This window comes from Lipophrys pholis, assembly GCF_963383615.2.
Source record: "Lipophrys pholis genome assembly, chromosome: 2".
In the NCBI taxonomy this organism is placed as follows: Eukaryota; Metazoa; Chordata; class Actinopteri; order Blenniiformes; family Blenniidae; genus Lipophrys; species Lipophrys pholis.
Genome location: NC_137636.1, coordinates 29,734,348 through 29,756,761, shown reverse-complemented (window position 1 = coordinate 29,756,761; position 22,414 = coordinate 29,734,348). Strand labels below are relative to the sequence as shown.

Genomic DNA, 22,414 nt, shown 5'->3' with positions numbered 1-22,414 from the left:
ATATAACTTTATTTGCATGTAATGTGAATTAAAGAAGCAGTTTGAAAATATATTTAAAAGGCAGCGAAACATAACTACAAATTACATAAACACAGGATGTTAAAAAAAATACATAAAACATATCAAATATTAAAAACTCACAAAAACTCAAATTTAAACAGAGAAATCATCCAGATTAAACAATAATGTGGAGAAAAAAAGGAAAGCTGAAACTGAAGAATAAAATACACAAATGTAGGTAAAACCAAAACAAAACAACATGAAATAACTTAGGAATCAAATAAGTTAAAGAAAAATAAAATTTGAAGTAAATGTGTGAGTCTGAATAAATAAACAGTTGCAGCATCTCGTAGTAAAAGCTGAAGGAAGAACGTCTCAAGACTTCAATGGTCTTTGGAGGAGAAAGAAAAAGAAATACCTACCACAATGTCCAATCTATAAGAAACCAAATTATATTATACAAAACGTTGAAGCATAGATATGTCAATGTGATTACATTTTTAATACATATACTGTATATAAAACCAAATTTGTTTTATAAAGGTTTATTCAAATTGTTATTCATACATGCATCACTTAAATTTTTTAGTCTACACAGGAATGTCACCATTATCACTGGAGAAAAAACAAAACAGTTGGGACAATTTCTGGTTGGTTCATTATACAACTCTGGTTAAATGTGGAAAATGTGAATCTGTAAAGTAATGACAGTGAAGAATCACATGGAAATTCAATAACGATGTCAACTTGCACTGAAAATGAGTAATTGGTGAGTAAATTGATTTAGATCGCTTTGGAAAGACATACTAGAAGGAAATTACTATTTATTTTAGAGCCAAAGAATAATAATAAAAAAAAATATGTTATAGAATAGCGCCATCTTGTGAGCAGCAGGTAAAAATCATGTGCACTTTCTTAATCCCTTGAAATATGAACATTTGCTAAAGTCATTTACAGTTTGTTTTTTTAAACACTTTGCACTTACTTTGTGTAGCTATACTAATCAACAACCTCCACAAATTGCGCATCGCTGGTTTGCGCCTTTTTCTGTCACCTGGCATTATTTTATTGGCGAGTCGAGTCCACGGACGGACAGTATCCATGCATATTCTCAAAGAGGTTTCTCAGATGATGTACGGTGATGTTTATTTACCCGTCCAGGACCTGCAGATGCGATGGGACCGAGGACTCGACCCCCCACTGCAGCCACGTCGGAGGCGGAGCCTGAGCGCGTCAGTCCCGCTGCGCTCCGGCGGATCCGTCCGTGTGCTGCGCGCTGCGCTCCAGCCGTACCGACATCATCTACACCGGGGAAGGGAAGAAAAAAAATAAAAGGAGAGAGAGAGAGGGAGAGAGAGAGAGAGAGAGAGAGAGAGAGAGAGAGAGAGAGACGCGGCCCTTTTGAGGAAGTGAGATGATGATAACATAACTGCGCCGCGACAACAACATTTGCGTGTTTCTCCGTTGAAAAGGAGTCGCGATGCCTCCACAGCGAGTGTTCGCCCTGCCGAGGCAGCAATCCCTGCTGCTGCCTCCGGTCATCAACCCGTTCGTTCAAGACACTAAACTAACCAAAGCCGCTGTGATGAAAGTGAGTATGGTGTTTCGGTTTGGTCGTTGCGTAAAAATCAGGGTTTTTGTTGTTTTTTCTTCGTGGGGAGAGCAGCCGTGGCTGAGGACAACACGGGCGCACGCAGCCTTTTCAGATGTGTCAGATTACACACGCACAGGCTGCTGCTGTGTTACCAGGGCCTATAATCTGCTCCACCAGGGCTTCGACAATCGGCTTGTAAAGCCTCGTTATAGGCTGCAAAAACAATGGGACCCGTTGTGCGGTCTCCAGGAAGCTAAACCAGTTATGCGGATTTTCCAGCCCCATGCATATTTCTGTTTTTGAATTGTGCTGTAGCCTAAAAGATGGATGCATCCTCCTCTGTTTTGGCGCAGGCCCATAATTCATGATTAATCCGGTCCTCTCCCTCCATGCAGTGTGTCCTGCTGGGGATCTTCCTGGTCCCTGTGCGAGCCATCCTCATATCCCTGGTCCTGATGGTGACATGGCCAGTGTCGGTCATAATAACCTTCAAACATCCTCTGAAAGGAGCTGTGGAGCCAATGACAGGCTGGAGACGGTAACTATGGATACAAACGCCATCCCATGCAACACAGTGTCTTTCGGAGCTGCCCACGCCTCTCGGCCACCAGTGCTCAGACGGACATCAGAGGCCAGAGCACTCTGGACGCCACACTGTAGTTACACTTGAGAAACTATGCCACTATACTGTGCAGCATGTGCCCTAAACATTAGCTTTTTAACGTGGTCAAGCATGCTCATACAAACTTGAGTTTCATTCAATCTGTACGATACAATAAGCAAAAGCAGTCTTGCACATTATGTATCAGAGGTGAGTCACTATATCTTCTGCTCTGTCATCTCAGGGATTGAGTTGGTTTGTTTATAGCTGGTCATCAAGGCCATTCTCTCCGATGACTTTTTACCCAATATGCACTTGGCGCGCACTTGGTGCGCGCCAAGTGACTGTAAGTCACTGTAAGTCACTTTGACTGTAAGTCAAATATTAACCCAGCATCCGTTCTGTCCATCTATGACTCAATTGACTAACCACCCAGACAAACGCTTTCGGAACAAACATAATCCTAATCGGCACTGGCTCATGAACCCATCTGTTCAGAAAGCACATGCTTGATAGTTGCAACGTCTATAATCAAATAAAGGCCTGCCCACCAATCAATCAGTCAAGCCTGGGCTCCCAGCAATCCAGGCCCGGGGTCCTATTGTGTTTATTATTTCATCTGCCAATATTCACATCTTGCTGTCTTTTCCATTCTTGTTGAACTGACGACAGACTACATGGGCGAAGCCACTACATCATCATGTCATGAAAAAAAATCAAAAAATGATCAGACTGGGGGGGCTGTTTGCTATTTGCATATGTTTAATATGACTGCAGTACAATGCACACGGCATCTCTCAGATGATTTCACAATTTTTGTTTGATTACTTTATGTGATAGCAGAAAAAGACCACTTTTTTTTATCATTTTATGTTACTAAACGGTCACACAAGCATTAGATTTTGTTAAGCTGATGTAAACAGTGGCAAGAAGGGATCGAACTACCATCCTATTTAATGCAAACCTGGCTATTGATAGAGACATATGTTGTGATTTTGTAAATAACACATTGGGTTTTACTCCTAAAACAAAGACAGACTACCAGAAAGACCTCCTGGCTTCTTAAGCCGGATAGCAGCGCAGAGCCGAGCCAGCATATTCTCAAAATGATAGTGCCTGACATGACTTGCAGAATGTGCAGCAGCATGTGCTTCTGTTGAATCATGCTTTTTGAGATCATATCTGCCCCACAAGTATTACTTCAGCTCAGTTCCCTCCACTGCTGAGGAAGGAAATCGTGGTATTAGAATGAGCTTAAAAGGAACTGAAAACGAGATTTGTCTCTTTACATACTAAAGCCAATCCTCCAACATCTTGTGCTTCAGGCTAATATTAGACAATGATAATAGTAACGTTAGTACTTACAGTTAATTCAATATAAGGTTTCTCGCATAATTCCTATCTTAATATAATGAATTTGATAGATTCAGTATCTGTCATGAAGTATTTTTACATAGTGTCAGTCGGTTCATGTGGTCGCTGCTGCGTAAAGCACACAGTCGTTGACCTTTACACCACAGCCCTTCTTTTATGAGTATGACCAAACATGGTGTGGAGGACGTACAAGCCCAAGTGAAACAGAGGCTTATCTCATCAAGTTCTGACTTTACTGTTAATGTGTTCTTTATGTCTCAAGATCATTTCAGTTCTTTCATTCTTAACTTGTCACGAAGGAGGCGAACAAATTTGTTATTTGTCACGTGAACATAGAACTGAGGCTCCATCCTGATTGAGTTATAAGGCAGATCTTACAGGGGTCATATTATACAGCTTTTCAACACTTTCACATGGGTCTCGTATTCAAAGTTTATGGCCCCAAATCCAGCTTTTCCTTGATTTTCATCCATTTGAATATTGGATCACGGAAGCTGCCTTTAGAATCTGCTGTGTCTGTGGGAGCTGGACTGGCTCCACCCACATATGCCCATTTTGGGAAGAGAAGGAAGTACTTCCTCTTGTGGTGCCATGTGCCAGAGCAGAGCTGCCTAATTGTCGGAGGGTCAAACGAAGGGCCTACCTTGACTGGGATTGGCTAAACCCCCGATGACACGATATAGGGTTTGATTTCTGATTGGCTGGTTGGAGCAAAACACTTTTTAAAAACTGAAATCAGTAAGGGAGTAAGATGATAGATTTTCTTCACTTCTGGGGCGTCATGCCAGGTATGGGGATGCATATTACTTTTGGAAAATCATAATATAAAGTGAATTTTGCATAATATGCCCCGTTTAACACTAAAATCTGTGGCTTTGGAGATGTATTTTGCACCGTCAGAAGATGCATACTACGTAGTTTCATCTTCAAAGCTCCACGGTAAGGGTTATTCAAAGGGTGGAGAGGACGAGTCCTCTCAGCTATCCAGCTTTGCCTCACCCCAAATAGTCGGCTTTCATTGAATACTACACTTCCTTGTGTCGATACGTCATAAAATGATAAATGTAATGTTAATAACAGCTGTTGGGGTTTATATGTAATAAATAGCACAGCTCTCTGATCATTTTTTTTTCATATAGTTTTCTCTTCTGAAATGTAAATTTAACTGAAGTAGGCAATAGTTTTACCCGCCATTGTTTTTCTCTTTATCTAGCTCCAGAGCATGCTTCCTTCTCGTAAATATTAACTAGACAAAAGTGACCCTGACGTTCATCATTAAGAACTGTCAGATGTGTTGACTCCAGCCTCCCCCAACACTAAATATATTAACCATCTCCTTCTTTTTAGAAATACATGTCAGCGCAACCTTACTTTTATAATACTGTTCGATGCTTTCTGCTTAAACAATGTGGCCACGTCCTGGACTTATCAGCTTGAACAACCGGTAGCTCCATGCATTACACAGCCCAGTTGAGTTTAGAGATTTATAATGCCACAGGTCGGGGTTTTTTTTATGCATTACAAAAGTTCTACACTGAGTGCTGTTTCTTCTGCGTGGCGCCTCAGCTCTGGAGGAAGTAACAGGTGGTTCTTTGCAATTTCAGTGTGACTGAACAGACAAATGGTGCAACTCTTCCTGTTGCCAAAATACTTTCACTCCCTGAAAGTGGCTTAATTGAAAAAAGGTCAAACAAAGCATGGCCAGACAATAAATTCTAACTTTGTAGATCATGTGAGATGAGGAATGATTCTCACAAAATGCCAAAAATAAACAAAACATACTTTTTTCCTCTTCACACAGCTTGTTGTGTCGAAATGTGATGGCTGCCTTGGGGAGGGCGTACTACTTCTGCATGGGCTTCAGAGTGGTGGTGAAGGGGAGACAGGCCACCAGCAGTGAGGCTCCCATCCTGGCCGTGGCGCCCCACTCCACTTTTTTCGATGGGATCGTGTGCATCGTGGCGGGCCTCCCCTCCACCGTCTCCCGTGTGGAGAATCTGGCCACACCCATCTTCGGCAGTAAGTCCCTTTTTTCTTATGCATTTGTTGTTGTTTCTTGTTTGTTTGTTTTTTTTCGCCCAAGACTGAAAAGCCTGGGCAGATGCACTTGTTCTATAAACGTTGACCTTATGTGTGAGCTTGTGAAAATACACAGACGTTAACAGGCTGCTTATCACAAGGCGCGATCACCATGTGTTTGTTTTACTTCCTCATTGACAAAGTGTTTAATAACGATGGCTTGAAGGACACGTGATGCAAAGTCATTATCTGCTGCCTGTAGGAGATCATTGCATTATAAATGTCACTGACATCGATGCCTGTTATAACTAACTTTTATAAATGTGCTTTGTGAAGTCAACATGTGCCACTTAGCTTTAATAGCACTGACACCATAGAGCTTGTTCCGTTTAATAATTGTCATATTTGATGTGTCGCATGTTTATACCATCGGTCCAAGCTATGGTACAACATGCACTCATCTTTTTTCTTTTTTTTTTATCCTTGCCGATTGTTGGCGTTGGGGTCATGTTTTGGTTCTTTGTCATGTCTGCAGGGTTTGTGCGCTGCCTCCAGCCAGTGCTGGTGTCCAGAAAGGACCCAGACTCCAGGAAGAACACAATCCAAGAGATTGACAGCAGAGCGAAGTCAGGCGGCCACTGGCCACAGGTCAGTCTCAGACAGTCCCAAGCAAAAATGGCCCCTTCGATGGTCTCGTATTCACTTTAATGGCAGTTGCAGGGAGCTGTGTGTAAAAAATAGTAATATACCATTTTCCCTTTAACTCTTTTCTTTTGCTCTCCAGGTCCTGATTTTCCCAGAGGGAACATGTACAAACCGCTCATGTCTCATCACTTTTAAGCAAGGTAAACTGTAAAATGTTTTCTTCCGCTGCTTGTTTAATATTCCCATTTCAAACCCAAAAGACATCTGACCTGATCTATTAAACAGTTCCATTGGCTCCTTTTGTCTCGTGTTGCGCCTCCATTTGTTGACTTCACGGTTTACTGCTGCCTTTGTTGAGACGTTTTTTTATTTTAGAGTATAGTCTAGTATAGTTTTCTCAAGATGTGTGTGGGTACGTGAGTAAGAATAAGTGACAGGCTCAGCCTTATTTTTCCAAGATAACTTCAATTTTCAGTCTGTTCAATGTGTAGCAGTTCCTAAATATCCCTGTGTGTGTTTGATGAGTGACATGCTGGTGAATCTTTTATAGTGGAAGTCCAAGCAGTTTGTATGACTAGTGTGTGGAGGCCAAGATTATCTACATCCTTGTAGTTTTTTATTTTTTGTTAAAGTGATGAGAAGGACAGATGTGAAACACTCTGTCGGGTGTCATTAGGTTGGAATGTAAAGATTAAATATTAACCCTGGTATCAGGCGATAATTAACAGGCTCTGAGCGAGTTGAGTGAACCTCGGGTCTTTTCATGAGATTGTGCTTCTTTTTTTTTTGTGCTTGTTCTTAGTATCTTATATTCTTCAACCCATATCCAGGTGCCTTTATTCCAGGGGTCCCTGTGCAGCCCGTGATCATGAGATATCCCAACTCTCTGGTGAGTGTGGAGCGTTGAGATGGAACATTGAGCTGTTTCACTGAGAACTGGACAGCAGTCGTCACAGTGCGCTCACTGGTTTGCATAAAAGATAAACATGGAGAGACAAAGCTACAAATGAAAGACACACACACCGATCAATCAACAGTTTATTTAAGGTGTCAAACTCTCTGTTTGCCAAACCTGAGCAGCTTCTCACTGCAGCTCATGATCCTTGTATATTTACAGCATTTCAGCCCGTCTCTTAAGAAAGATCGGTATCAAATCCAGACGCTTATTTATCATATTTGGAATTTTATCCACGTCATTATACTCTGTGAACCTTCATTTCTTTCTATTTTATTCCTCCAGGACACAGTGACTTGGACTTGGCAAGGCTTTTCTTCGTGAGTATGTTTTCCATCGACAGGGAGGATTTTGGACGTTTCTCTCACACTGTTGCATGTTTTACAGCACCAGTGTCAGGATTGATGTTTTCTTGGACGGCAGAGATGATTACATCTCAATAACAGCAACGGGATTTGCTTGTATTTGCGTGTACACCTTTTGACGTGTTTGAATAACAGTCTCGGTTGCGTTACGTGCAGGAGGACGTTGCTGCTTCTGACGCTCTCCCAGCTCTACACCACAGTAGAGATAGAGGTAAGAGACATTAGGAATGTTGATAGGCTGTAGTAGGATGAGTTATTACACAAGAGTCAACATGTTGATTTGAAAAAATAAAGTTTTAACAGTGAAGTGCAGTTTATTTGGAATTTTCTCATAACTGTTGTGGGCTTACTGTGGGTGAGAGGTGTTATCTGCGAGAGGGGATTTAGCCTCCCATACCAAGATTGATAAGTTTACTCTCCGTTTGACCCTCCTTCTGAACTTTTCATCTGTTTCTTCTGTTTTCCAGTTCCTGCCGCCGCATATCCCCACTGAGGAGGAGAAGAAAAGCGCGCCTCTGTTTGCCAGCAGAGTACGAGAATCCATGGCCCGGTAAGTGTTTACTAGTCCTATAGATCAGAAAATACTTTATTAACTCCAGGGGGAAATTCCTTCCGGCTTACGCCTGTTCTGTCTCATGAAAAGAAAAAGATTTGGCCTCATTATATTGCTTAGGGACGCTAAACCCACTTTGAATCGCATTCTATTATGCATTGTTTGAGTTTGTACTGCAATGGAGAACCAAATGTTTTGACAAGTCAAAAGTATGAAAATAATTAATTTGTGAACATTTAATCTCCTTTAATGGTGATTTTGCACCTTAACATCCCAGCTGTGTACCTCTTTTTGACAAATCTCCCTTGTGTTTCTTGCATTGTTGTGATCTGTTGTTTGCCCTTCACAAGCATTGCGAACAAGCTACTATACATGCACCACTGCTGCTTTCAGGGCCTTGGGAGTTCCTGTAACGGACCACACGTACGAAGATTGCCGCCTCATGATCTCAGCTGGCGAGCTGACGCTTCCCATGGAGGCTGGCCTGGTTGAGTTCACCAAAATTAGCCGCAAACTCAAGTAAGAACATCTCGATTTACCCTGATGCCAGTTCCACCATGGAGGAAGAGCACAGTTTACTCCGGTCAGATTGACCCAGTACAGTTTTTTTTTTTGAATCATGAAGGAGTCATCATAATGTGCATTTTCTTTCTGTGATATTTAGCTCAGCAGGTGCATTTAAAAAAATACAATACAGTGGAAAATATGTTTATTTTGTCAATTATTTCTAGACTAGTAACATATAAACCAAAGAATATCTATATATTTATTTCAATTATTTTGTTCACCACTTATTTGTTCTTTATTAATACTTTCTTCATTGCCTTTGTCCCATCTAGTCTGAAATGGGACAATGTGAGGAAGGAGCTGGAGGGTTTTGCAGCCATGGCCAGCTCCTGTAAAGGTGGACGCATCACCATCCAGGAGTTTGCCAGATTCCTAAAGCTACCTGTCAGCCCAGTCCTTGAAGAGCTGTTTGCATTGTTTGACAGGGTGAGCTTGACCTGTATGTCCATTTTTAACTTACCTCTTTAATCAATATAATCAGTGCAACACGGCCCACTACATAATGCCGACCAATAAAACACTGAGGTCTGTCGGACATCGAGTCACTTCGGTAAATCATATTACAGCGGAGAAACTGTAAATACATCACTTAACGAAATACTGCTGAACACTTTATATTTTATATTTAATCACAGTGTGTGCTCAGGATTGACACAACCTGCAAGAGGAAATTATGATCAAAAGCAGTTTGTACTCCTTTGGTATGACTGCCAGCATTTTTGAGTGGGACGAGGGTTTAAAACGGCGAGTTCTTCACTGTTATTGTGTGTTTTTGACGCTACTGAGAAGCTCATGTGTCAACTGTTGGCAAATCTTGTCTGTGATTGGGAAAATCAGGACAGAATCAAAAGAGTTAATATTTTAATGTTCTTCAGCTATTTAGTGCATGTCCTGCTGTCTGTAGGCTTCCCTTATGTTAAACAGCTGGGTGTGTAACAGATGGCACAAGGAGACAATGGGAAAAGAAAAAAATTTACTTACAGTAAGGAAGCAGTTCTGACTATGCTCTCATATTTCTGAATCACTGGACGTGTGTAAAGTTCATATAAGTAGATCTATTTCATAATTCCTTAAAGGTGCAGTAGAGTGGTGGTGAGCATTAATACCTCACAACAGCTCTTACTTTGAAACCCTTGTTGTTAGTAGATCACGTTCCAGCCACAGCCAAACATAACTTATAGAAAACTGGCATAAAAGAACAATAAATGTATAATTTGCACTTCATAGCTAAATGTAAGTGTCTCACTGCAGTCGAAACATTGTTTGCATGAAATGTGATATAAGAAGAGCTCGGACCATAAATCATAGATTATTCATGTTTCCTCCTTGATCCTGTGCAGAACGGCGATGGCACCATTGACTTCAGAGAATATGTTATCGGTGTGAACATTTTGTGCCGGCCAGCAAACACCGACGATGTTTTGAAAATGGCCTTCCAGGTGAGATAGCAACTGATTCACTCTTTCTATCGTCAAACATTGCAGAACAGTATTTTACTGCACGCTGTTTGACAGAAGACAGGAATACAGTGTGTGTGTTTTGTAGTTTCTCTTATATCTTCAATAGCAAAATGAAAAGCGATTGATATATTTTCTACTGTATTAATGACACACGCTCAAAAAAGGGCCCACAATTGAGTTAAATCGTCCGGCGCTGTCCTCATTGTGCACAGCAGACAAAAGCAACAGTGCTGTGGGACGAACAGAGAGAGCATTCAGGGAGATTTGGATTAATATCAAGTCAACAATGTGTGTGTCTGTTGTAAAAAGACATTTTCCCGTCCATAAGTTCACATGAGGACCATGACAAACAACTCCAAAGATTTCTATTGCATTTTAAAGGATGTTTTCACTCACTAATTCGTCAAGAAATTAAATTTCATGCGCAATTTTCTCAGCTTGCCGACACATTTCTACACTTATGAAAGGTCTTTTTTGTTATTCTGAACACGCAACTAATTGAAAAGCACTTTCGAATTTCTCGCTTGCCGTCTTCTCTCACGCAGCTGTTTGACATGGACGAGGATCAGAAAATCACCCGCGAGGAGTTCACTGCTCTGCTGCGCTCCGCTCTGGGTGTGTCAGATCTGAACATGACCAAACTCTTCAAAGAGATTGATGCTGATGCTTCGGGTTTCATCACATTCAGTGAGTGCAGTTTTGCTTTGTAACAACCAAGCTGTAACTTATTGTTGAAGCCTGCGCTGCAATCCAGAGCAAAGCAGGAAAAGAAGGGAAAAGGCCGTGACAAGACGTGTCCACTCTGGCATGCTGAACATCAGACCAAAATATGTAGCAGAGGGTATACCGGATGATTTGGGGATGTTAGTGATGCTACATGCTGGACTAAATCTACTTGTGAAATAATTGTAGGACCCATTGTTACAGCTCAGATCTCATGACGTATTTTTAAATGGGTAAATGAAACAATGTTCAGACACCTGCCACATCCTGCCATGTGGTCATTCAGGCATCTTAAGACCTCACTTTAAACTCAAATTGAAATGGACTCGTGTAGTTCATGTGGAGGGAAACCAAATTTCAATCTGCTTGTTTGGACGGTTGCATTCATACAATTTCAGATGAATTGTACCCAAATTTTCCATCGTGATTCCCGGTGTAAATTGTGGCTCATCGACGTGTTTTCTCACATTTTCAACCAGTTGCGAGTTGTTGGTCTCTCTTGTGATTTTGCAGACGAATTCCAGGCCTTTGCTACGACCCATCCAGAATACGCCAAGCTCTTCACCACATACCTGGAGCTGCAGAGGTACCAGGCGATCCAGGAGGCCATGCCTGGCGATCTGGAACTGGCCAGTCCGATGGGTTCAGAAGAGAAACATGAAGACAGCACCTCAGATAAAAAGGATGACTGAGACTTGAGGCCCCTGCATACTCCCATAAGAACAAGAAGAAAAGTCTGGCTGTGACGTCAGACAGCTGCCGAAAAATAAAGTGTTTTTGGCAGGAGAGTTCATACTTCAAGAAGAAGCTGTCGGACTTGCAGGCCACGCCCCCTCACAGCAGACACACAACTGTGAAGCGGCGTTTCAACTGCACAGTTTATTTCTCACTTCCAATGTTTTCTCAAATACATTTCACTGAACTGTTTCAGTCAAAAGAGAAAGTTTTGTGTCCGAATTGCAACGTTGGTCCGGTTTTAACTGCAGGAGATGACAGCTTTGAGTGATGCGTTCAGGTGCATCACGTAACTCCACCCTCCGACATAATAACGAGCTGCAGGGCTCACACGCTAGCGAGGTTACAAGCTAAATATGATTCAAATATGACCGACACAGTCATTAGCGAACTGGACCGTGCATGCGCAGCACACAGGAGTGCCGAAGTTTTGGCAGTGCGGCACCGACATACTTCAGCCCGGATTGTTAGCACAGCCGAACCAAATTTCTTGGGCCAGCTCCTTCTGGCGTCATTATGTTCAGCAGGACCCCGGAGTGCCGAACTTTCTTCTTGTTCTTATGGAGTATGAATCTGCCTTTGGTGCAGCTGTGAACTTTATGTGACCGCACTGAGAGGAAAAAAATACGAGGCCATCATCTCACATCTTGTCACAGTACATTTATATATATATACAGTATATATAAAAGAAAAATCAAGTCATTGCCACAGCACAGCCATATTCAGTCAAGCGCTTGCATTTTTTATAGATGGATTTAGGAGTGCTTCTATTTTTCAATTTTAGTGCCTTATAGAGACTTAAAAGTACTATTTCCCATTTGCACAAGGATTGTGTTTTTGTGACTTTGTACGTCTGTAAAGTTTCATGTGTTTGTTACGTGTCATGTCAGAAAAATACGAAAAGTTTGTAATTGGACTGAAATATGTAAAAAAAACAAAAAACTGTTTGAAATAACTGTCTAACACCCACCACCTTTACAGTTCAGTCATAGCCAACATTTTATGAGAAACAAGACTATTTTCTCCAGATACTCACCATGTTTGCAGCTGTTTTGTGTAACCTCAACTTACCCTTTCTTGGACTGAGATGAACACAGCTTCATTTACTTTATTGTTTTGTTTTTGCGGTGTGTTTTTTTTCTGTAAATGAGCAGAAAATTGCCAAACCAACACATTTTTAAATATAAGCAAAGAGTCCTTGCGCTTCTGTGATGCAGTATAATTAATGTAAAATAACTTTTATTGGGGTTTTTCCGGTCTGGCAACCCAGAGGTATTCTGTGTTAATGCTATGTCTATGTATGATGATCATAGATGCTGTGCATTACACTTTATTTTCTCCAGCGCTCAGGGACACAGACCTTGTAAGACGGCTGTATAATTAGCCAGAGGTTTGCTTTGCATGTGTATCTATTTGCATTTCTACTGAAGATTATTGTTGCTGAGACAGCAGCATGTCTGCACAGCTTTAGGTTTACTAAAGCAAACCAACCACTGAAAATAGGGCAATTTGTGAGCAAAAAGGCAACAGTGCTTCTTCACAACAGCATATTCCAGTGGGGTATGCGTTCACATTAACATTGTTATTTATTTAGCAGGGTGTATTGCAATTATGTGATTCTTTTTTTCTTTTTTGTTAACACTGCAGAGTTTGCTTTTTTTGAAATAAAACAAGAATACAACAGCCGTTCCCATTTTGTGTTTCGTATTAATCACTGAGGGAGCTTGTAAGGACTCGTACAGGAGTCGCTTATAATGAGGTACAAGTGCAACTGGAGTGCTACAGCTGCCTGAAGCTGCTGATTCTCTAAAACCACCACAAGGGGCCAGCAGTTACCTTCACACTTGGTGGAAGTGTGTGCATTTTTTCACCATCCACCTGCCCCAGTGTTTCTCTATGTCTATTGTCAGTTCAACCGTCGCTTCACTTTGATGTAAGGCGTAAATTGTGAACCAAACAAACCAGATTTCTGGCACACAGTGTGCTTGTGTGTGTGACATGAACCCCACTGTTGTTTGACAGCCATAGTTTACATCAAAATATTAAATGTGCAATATTATATATGTGGTGAATATTATATATGTATTATCAAGTGGAGCATTTCTCTTTGCATTTTAAATGAATCCAAATATAAAAATTATATGACCGGAGGCATTATTTGTGGAAAGGAAACAATGAGGATGCAACAAATAGAACATTTTTTTCTTGAGCAAAGTTGTGTGTGTGTGTGTGTGTGTGTGTGTGTGTGTGTGTGTGTGTGTGTGTGTGTGTGTGTGTGTGTGTGTGTGTGTGTGTGTGTGTGTGTGTGTGTGTGTGCGTGTGTGTGTGTGTGTGTGTGTGAGTGCAAAAGCCGCAGAATTTTGAGTGAGAATTTCAATGATTATTTGGCGTTGGATAACTCATTCTAAGGTTTATGTTTACGCAGTTAGCTGCATCTAGAATGGGTCTGCAGAAAAATCACTTGAATAATTTCTTTGACTGACCTTTGGTAACATCACCTCGGCCTTTATTGTCAAAGTACATATTTTATACCACTTTATAAACTAATAATCACTTTGATCTTCATGAAAGAACAGCATCATTGCAGGAGAATAATCTTCTATTTACAATTGACCGAGATTCAATCAGGTTTTATAAAATCCTGCTCAACTTCCATCATAATCCAAATAGGCAATAATATATATGCTGGTCTAAACACACCAGAGATGACAACTTACTCGCAAGCAGACACAAAGGCGGCTAAAATGAATGATGGATAGCGGGTCTCTTCATTAAAAGCCTGCTGTTAGACAAACTGTGATTACCAGCTGCGATTTCCACCTTCAATTTGTTTTAACCTTTTCAAACGTACAAAGGCTCATTTCATGTTAATCAAAATTGATGAGATGGCATGGAATCAATTAAATCACATTGTTTCCGCACTTATAACAGTGTGAGACCTTCCCTAGCAGCTCCCGCTCTCCTCACTCCATCCTCCCTCACTTCTTCTTCTTTTGTTTTTTTTTCCTCCTCTGGATGGCTGTTGTATATTGCTGTATCCATTTCAGCCGCTGCCCAGGGGGGTGATCCTGTCGCAGTAGATTGTGGGAGATATGTGTTGGTAATCTGATTTTGTCTCCTCAAGACCTGAGTGAGTGAGCAGCCTCTGTTTGCGGGCGCAGGCTGGATGCAGGCCTCACACGAATGGTGGGTGGAGGGGGGGGGGGACTCGCCGTGCCAGGCTGGAAGGAAAGGTCAGAACCGACAGGCCTCACCGGTAAATTGATGCGACACAACTATGTTCTCCAATTTAAGCAGGTGCCCAGGTTTCTCAGGCAAAATTGGGACGAGTCCTGTCTGTTACACTCTATGAAAGAGTGTGTGGTTTGTCTCTCAAAATTGAATACTATTTTGACTCTTTGACTAATATATTGCGTTAAAATATTTCAATTTCTTTGTATGCGTGAACTCACTATGTTCAAACATGTCCAAATTCAAGTTTAACCGCATGACCATGACACAACAGAGCAGAGACACACACAGTCGACGGTGACTTGGCTTCTTGGTGCAAGGATGTTTGAAAAATGTTGCATAAGAGGAAAATAAACAGGTTATTTTAGCTTGATGTTCCTATAGAATTGACTTTCCTGCTTAAAACAACAGGATACCTGGGTGTGAGTCCTCACCCGTGACCCCCTCCTTCATCCGGTATGACGAACATGGATGCAGGCTTTGGAAAAGGGGGCGCACAAGGTACGTTACCTTTGGGAGTGCAGGGTGTTGTAGGCAGTTCAAACTCAGAATGCAGAATATAACCATGAAGCATTTAGACAGTAATTTGTTATAATAATGGCATTCCAACAAAAATGTGTTGCGTATTGGTCTTGATTAACATCAAGATGCTTTGTTCCATTATCACTATTGTCTGTTACCAGTTGAACCTTGGAGATGTTATAATACTATGTCAGATTGCTCATTCACATTTCTTCATCATTTACTTCCTAATTTTGAACATTGTCTGGTTGCATGACTTGTATTGTGAAGACGAACCGGCTGCTTTGTGCTCTGTCAGAGTAGATAAGGCTTCAGTCCTGTTTCCCTTTTGCAAAGACTCTATTAAATTCTGAGGGATCTGTACTTTTATTGACACTGGCACAGTGAGGATTTTCAGCCGTTTCTATTGTGCTTCATGCACATTTTTCACCACCCTTGACTCTGGCGGGTTCAGGCTTTTCTCGCTGGGCTCTATGGGGAGTTCCTCCAAACCTCATTGTTACATTTCCTTATCACGCCAGATGACACCTTGTTGATTTTCACTCTCCCATTATTCTCTCAGGAAAGTGATTGTTCCTTATTTCCCCTGTGACGGTTTATAGGAACAGTGAAGGTCCCGGTTTGACGAACTGTACGGAACATCCCAACGCCGCTATCAGCACCAGTATCTGCTGAAGAGATTTGTTTTCTTGCGCAATGTTTTGGGTGTTTCACATCTCTGTTTGATTCTTTTCCAGATGGTCTTTTGGATGGCGGGCAACAACTTTTCCTGTGTAATATTCGAGGTTGGGTCAGCAAAAGGTTTTGGAAAACACATTTGTCCTATACTCATCAGTTAGAATAACCAAATACTGTTTGGACATGTTTATAGTTTCCAAACAAACTCCCCGAGACAAGGAAAAACACACATTTAATCTTTGCAACTCGTATCTCTCCCTTTAATTCCAGGATTAAAGTCAGGAAAACTATTTTCTTAGAGTGTCTGTCATGACAGCTCAACACCTTGATTTTTGCAAAACTTTCATAATGTGGGAATGAGCCTGTGAAAGCGATCTGAAGGGGAACTTGTAAATTGAATCTGACCTAAGCCTTTGATCTTACATTTCCTGAGACTTTCCACTCAATCACTGGCTTTTGTCTTTTGAATCACTCTTGCAGTTCAAACAATAATTACGTCGATGCCCATGCCCTTTTCATGCACTCTAAGTGGTATCCACAATTTGGACTCGACATCTCTTGTGTTTTCATCCACAATTTGCTCAGGGATTGAAGGTTTACGGAAAAATGTAACAATTACACATATATAAAGGATAAGAAATCAGACAGAAAATGCATTTTAAATGTGTTTATGTGTCCATGATGGCTGAACCATATGAGCTGGGCTCACCAGCCTCTGACTTTAGCCACTTTTCCCAGGTTTTCTACCGGGAAAATCAGTTCTCTGTCACATATGACTCACACTGCTATTTTCCCACCTAATGTATACAGTGTGTGTGGGGGAAGACTTAACATTGCTGAGGTACTTTCTATCATTCCAGATACTTGGAAAGCTCAGGAGGGAGTGGCTTAATGACACTCCTCCTTCAATGAGGCCAGGGAGATTTATACCAGAGGGCTCTAATGGGGTACAGAACAAAACAAACCCCACTCGGAGCTAATACCACGAATTGATTGTCACGTCGTAATGACCTGGTGCTTTATGTCTGGAATTACAACAATAAGAAATGACCAAGCTCCTTAATGTCAGGATGTCAGTTTTTTTTAAGTCGGAACTTTCGAAATGGTGAAAAGAAAAAAGTGTTTTGCACCTCTACAGAACAATCTGGAAAGACTCATTAAAGTTTGTGTAGTAAAACTCTCCTTGTTTTCACTCTAAACCAAGACGGTGTTTACGATGTAGCTTTCTGTCGCGCGCGCGCGTGTGTGTGTGTGTGTGTGTGTGTGTGTGTGTGTGTGTGTGTGTGTGTGTGTGTGTGTGTGTGTGTGTGTGTGTGTGTGTGTGTGTGTGTCATCACTATGGGTGGGCTGTACAATGACAGCCTTTTCCAGTACCGTGAGATTTTATTAATGCAAAGTGTAGTCCAGCAGTTGATCTGAGTTCTGAGTCGTAAACTGAGGTAAAGAAAAGACAGAAAGGGACAAAATCTCTGCTGTGACCCCAATCAAATGTTCAGGTTAAATCCAGACAGTCACATTGTGACTGCTGAGAGGCTCTGTCTACTTTCATTAGTTTCTCATCCGCAGGTCGACAGGGGAGACCCTGAACCTTAAGGGAGAGAGACAGAAGGAACTGGTCTCAGGGTTTGTTCTCAGTCAGAATAGAAGATCAAAGATGATCCAGGTAAAAGGTGAAGGATGATATCATTTCGCCTTGGGCGGTGCTGAACAGGTGGACAGGACTGCTCCTGGATGAAGCCCAATCGAGGTTTCAAATCCACCTCTTGATTCCTTCTGCCCATTCCCAGTCCGTCGCTGCACTTTGAAACAGTTCTGATAACAGCCTCCATTAGGCTGCTGTGCATTAGAGAAGAAACGGTGTACCACTCTCAATGATACACAATCATGATGTTAACATAGTGTAAAACATTTGATGTTTTGGTATTCAAATGTCCCAGACAATGCAAACTATACTGCAAAAGAATAGAAATCAGTGGAGAGACAACAACAGTAAAATCACCTTATATTCATCTCCCTTACCTGCTCCTTTGCTTTACCATCACTGCAGTTATTCAATCTTCACAAACAAAATGCCCAAAACCAGCCCTATTAGGGTTTTTTAAAACAAGCACTGGAGAGCAAAGAGGACATTCATTGACTTTAATGGGATGAACTGATCAACCATATCTAATAGAAATCATTGCCCCTGGCAAAAGCTGGAGCAGAATTGAATTACACATGGAACACAATGCTTTTATGGCTTCTTAGAAAACTGTAATTCAATCTGTTTAGTACAGAGAAGAAACAGATAAAGTCCAAATTAAGACATTAAAAAAGTTTTTTCTGTGTGAAGTACTATAGGAACCTGACGGTAAAGTCACCGTATGCATCTTACACCCTGTTAAGCCTGAAGACAGATCTGAAAAACAAAAATGTGTCAATCAGTAATTGCTCATCGGGAAATATGAAACTTCATTGTCAAATAAACAAAACCGTAAAGCTATCCCTGAATAAACCTCTGATTTTCAAAGATACTGTTTCGAAACATTTTCCTTCGCTGCACGTGCGTAAATCTGAATCCCACTGTGTCGCGAAAAGGACATGTACAAGTTTATGGGAACTTCGGCAGCACACACACAGACACACACACAAAAGAAGAAAAAGAAAAAAAGGCGATCATGCCATGTCGACCCCAGACTGAAGAGAAATAGTACAATTATAAAATATCACGTGGAGGAGAGAGAGTTCAAGGCTCGCAGTTTATGTCGTCTCTGTAGAAGAAGGCGAGTCTTAAAGTTCCTTCAGCATGGGCAGTCTTTCCTCAGATGCATCTGGACAACAGCAGCATCGGGTCATGGAGAGGTGCCCCTAGCTCTACCAAGTACGGAGGAAAGTCTTTCAATTACAGAGATTTCAATTGCTGTAGTGACGGGGACGTGTTCAAGTAACCATTCATCTCCTTCGCTGCCATTGATAGGAATGCTTTTAATCATTGTTTAGTGGTAAAGAGAGATGTTTTCTATTCTCTTTTTTCCACTTCCGTTCACCTACTCGACTCCACTTGTAATCGTGGAGTGTCTTGTTTAGGAGCTCACCCTTTAAGACTAGTTAAAAACATCTATTTTACTTTTGCATGTAGCAGTCGTTCTGGTAAGAGTTTCTTTGTGCGTCGGGACGTTTTTTTTTTTTTTTTTTTGTTATTACTTGTTCTGAGTTGCTTTTTGAATTATTGTGCTACTCGTATTAATGTAATTGTGTGTCCGCCCGAGTAGTAAACTTTTCTTTTCCAGCCTCTTCGTTAGATGTTGGACTGGACTGTTCACCGTTCCGTGCTCATTACGCATGGTGACGTACAAAGGATTTCGCGGTGAAGTGTTTCTCAGAGGACACCTGCTATCGCTGTGTGTAGATACGGTGTATATCTTAGTGCGACGTCTTTAATCGTAGCATGCATCATTGCGTTTCTCCTCTTAGAGAAGAATAATGTCACATCAACTTCACTCGCCGCCTCAGCCTTTATTTCCCGCTGTGCGTAACGGTGCTGGAACTTTACGCACAAACACCAAACCTTTTCCCTAAAGTCTGTCTCTCTGCCCTCCTCTCCAGCTCATGTGCACGAAGGCGTCACTTGCAGTTTCGTCGGAGAAGCCCCATTTATCCGGTTTCAGTCAACGGGATAGTGGTCCAGGCGCACCGGCTCTGACCGCCGGCTCCAGCAGAACCCGCAGGGGGCCGTGAGAGCACCGCGCCGGCGTGGGCTTTGTACGCGTCTCAGAGAAGATGAATATCCAGGTTCTGCCAGAACACAAACTCTCATCGGTGGCCCCCCTGAACCAGTGCGATGTGGAGAAAAGAGATGTAGAACTGACGCTGGTTAAGGACCAGAATGGCGTCCAGTACACAAGTTCCTCCATCGTCCCCACCCCTGTTCCCTGCGCAGGTCCGCCTGGAGCATCCGACATCGACCGAGAAACTTGGGGCAAGAAAATAGACTTTCTCCTGTCTGTCATTGGCTTCGCGGTGGATCTGGCCAATGTTTGGAGATTTCCTTACTTGTGCTACAAAAATGGAGGGGGTGAGTATGTGTTTCTGGCTGATTCATGTGCGTATAACTCTAGTACAGGGCATCAAACTCTTTGCAAGGTTAAGTTATAGTAGTCTTCAACTGCTAATTAAGTGAAATAATGAAATAGAAGGTCGTGTAGGACTTATGCTGTTGAGAAAATTGCAACACAGTGCCATGGTTAGTTTTTCTTAATTTGTTTTTTATTTTCACTTTTGAAAAAGGTGTCCCTCATAAAGTAAATACATCGATTTTTTTTTCTATAAATGACTCTAAATGTGATTCAAGTTAGGACCCTGGTTCTAATTTAAGTTCCTTTAATCTTGCTAGTCCCAGGTGTACTGATGGAGGAAGTGCATTGATGAAGGAAATACCTCATTTCTTTCAAGGCATGCACAACTGAGCTGTATAATTTGAGACTGGCAGATAATTCTTGAAACGTGACAAGAGGTCAAAGCAAACTGATGTTTGTTTGTGGGAGGCTGGTGGACACTGATGTATTCAGTGAGATATCACATACATGAAAATGTAAACTTGCTAGACTTAATTCAAAACTGTTCACTGAGCCAGTTTCCATTGTTGAAGTGTCCTTTAACCTTAGATGAGGAGAACTTGAAGAAAAAAAAAGAAGAATAAAATTACATGAATGTGTGAAATGAAAATTCATGAAATGTTCTAAATCTATTTGGAATCAGGTGATTTGTCAAATATACTGCCTTCTGCAACTAGAACTTTAAGAACAGGTTTCTGAGCTGATAATAATTCAGTCTGAATACAAATGAATGGCAGACTTCTGGTCAAAGTTATTGAACATTGAATCCGCACTTGTATCGAAAGGAATGATGACAGTTATGTAGCTGAAGCACTTATTGTGTTGTCATGAAGAGTGCTCACTAGGTGTGACCCGTACTGTTTGTCTACGCATTAATTTTACATGTAAAAAAATATATAAATCAACTCCACCACTGGCCTGTCAATCATATTGGCCCGCAGCAAAATGTATTAATTTGATTAAGTGGATAATGTGTCATTTCTGATGGACAATGTCAAAACCATTGTGCCTAGAAGAGGTCATTTCCTTGTTGGTCGACGTTGTACTCCAGCACAGTGTGAAAATAGCTGAGAGCCTTCGCACTTGTTTGCTATGATGTGTTCTTTTTCTAAAAATGACAGGCCCCCAAACAATGCTTTATCCGCCTTATCGCCGTTCTGAGGTACTTTTCTTTGCCTTTTTAGTATCAAGAGTCCCATCTGGCATTTTGTAAAAATACAGAAAGCTCAACATTACTGTATCGAAAGACCAGTTAATTAAACAGCCATTTTGTGTTTATCCCAGGTGCCTTTTTGATCCCCTACATCCTTTTCTTGGTGATTGCGGGGATGCCATTGTTCTACATGGAACTTGCCTTGGGCCAGTACAACAGGGAAGGGGCAGCTACCATTTGGAAAATATGCCCCGTCTTTAAAGGTGAACTCTAAAACACACACACACACACACACACACACACACACACACACACACACACACACACACACACACACACACACACACACACACACACACACACACACACACACACACACACACACACACACACACACACACACACACACACACTTAAGTGTACAAGTGTACGACTGTGCACACATGACCATGCATGTCTCCGGACTTTAGCCTTTCTCCAACCTCTTAAGCTGCACCCACAGTTTAGTCATTCTCCTCTCTGGCCTTTAATTTCATGTCTTTGTTTTTGTCCTTTCACCTCCCGAGGTTCACGAGTGTCACCTAAACCTAACACTTGTCACAATAACTCTCTCATCCCTCTGTAATTTTCTGTCTCCGATTGTACTTGCACCCGGATGCCCCGGCGTGTGTTTTGTGTAAATGTCAATTTCCAATGACTGCAACAAAATCAAACCAGGCTCGTGACCAGACCATGCCAATGAAAACAAATGATTCAATTACAAGTCAATCAATTATATTAATTAAAAAAAATACAATAAAAACATGACCTATTATGAACTCAATTACTCAGAATCACTATGAGCCTCTCAAAATGGATTATTATGTATTGATGCTTGGCAAACCTTAAAAATGATACTCACCTTGGGTTAATTAGAGAGACTGTGTATGACTGCAATATTGTATTTACTCCTAATGTAAGCCTTTAAATGGCACTCGCTGTGATAAACTTAACAAAATAACTACAAGTGGGTGGCGTCGGTTCAGGTGCTAGATCTAGGTTGTCTTCCTAAAAAGTAAAATGTGCTATACAAGTGAGGCTCATCTCCCATTATCGTTCAGTACAGTCAGAGAAATTGTCTCTGTCTGCACAACTGAAACAGCATT

At 41.5% G+C, this 22,414-nt stretch overlaps 2 protein-coding genes across 3 annotated transcripts in view; both read left to right on the top strand.

Annotated features, from left to right (window-relative positions):
- Window positions 1–1,244: 1,244 nt before the first annotated feature.
- lpcat2 (lysophosphatidylcholine acyltransferase 2) lies at window positions 1,245–13,277 on the top strand. The gene is made up of 14 exons (XM_080492733.1): window positions 1,245–1,591; window positions 1,990–2,132; window positions 5,371–5,588; window positions 6,124–6,236; window positions 6,373–6,433; window positions 7,064–7,122; window positions 7,474–7,508; window positions 7,710–7,764; window positions 8,021–8,103; window positions 8,500–8,625; window positions 8,946–9,099; window positions 10,014–10,112; window positions 10,679–10,820; window positions 11,370–13,277. Exons 1-14 carry the CDS (start codon window positions 1,481–1,483, stop codon window positions 11,546–11,548), a joined length of 1,578 nt encoding a protein of 525 aa, XP_080348859.1. The 5' UTR covers window positions 1,245–1,480; the 3' UTR covers window positions 11,549–13,277.
- A 5,527-nt stretch (window positions 13,278–18,804) lies between these two features.
- slc6a2 (solute carrier family 6 member 2) overlaps window positions 18,805–22,414 on the top strand; it is a 28,317-nt gene continuing 24,707 nt past the window's right edge. The window contains exons 1-3 of one of the 2 annotated variants that reach the window (XM_080458586.1): window positions 18,805–18,882; window positions 19,608–20,076; window positions 21,401–21,532. In XM_080458586.1, the coding sequence (XP_080314712.1) occupies window positions 19,782–20,076; window positions 21,401–21,532 (427 nt within the window). In that variant the 5' untranslated portion in view covers window positions 18,805–18,882; window positions 19,608–19,781. Of the gene's footprint in view, window positions 19,004–19,607; window positions 20,077–21,400; window positions 21,533–22,414 lie in introns of both variants that reach the window. The other variant, XM_080458587.1, reaches the window with a different exon arrangement.

What these genes read in the sequence shown, in the direction of transcription:
- lpcat2 (XM_080492733.1), top strand. Translation starts at nt 1,481, where the DNA reads ATGCCTCCACAGCGAGTGTTCGCCCTGCCGAGGCAGCAATCCCTGCTG. An exon ending in CCAATGACAGGCTGGAGACG is followed by an intron (nt 2,133 to 5,370) that starts GTAACTATGGAT and finishes CTCTTCACACAG; the next exon opens with CTTGTTGTGTCGAAATGTGA. An exon ending in ACACCACAGTAGAGATAGAG is followed by an intron (nt 7,765 to 8,020) that starts GTAAGAGACATT and finishes TCTGTTTTCCAG; the next exon opens with TTCCTGCCGCCGCATATCCC.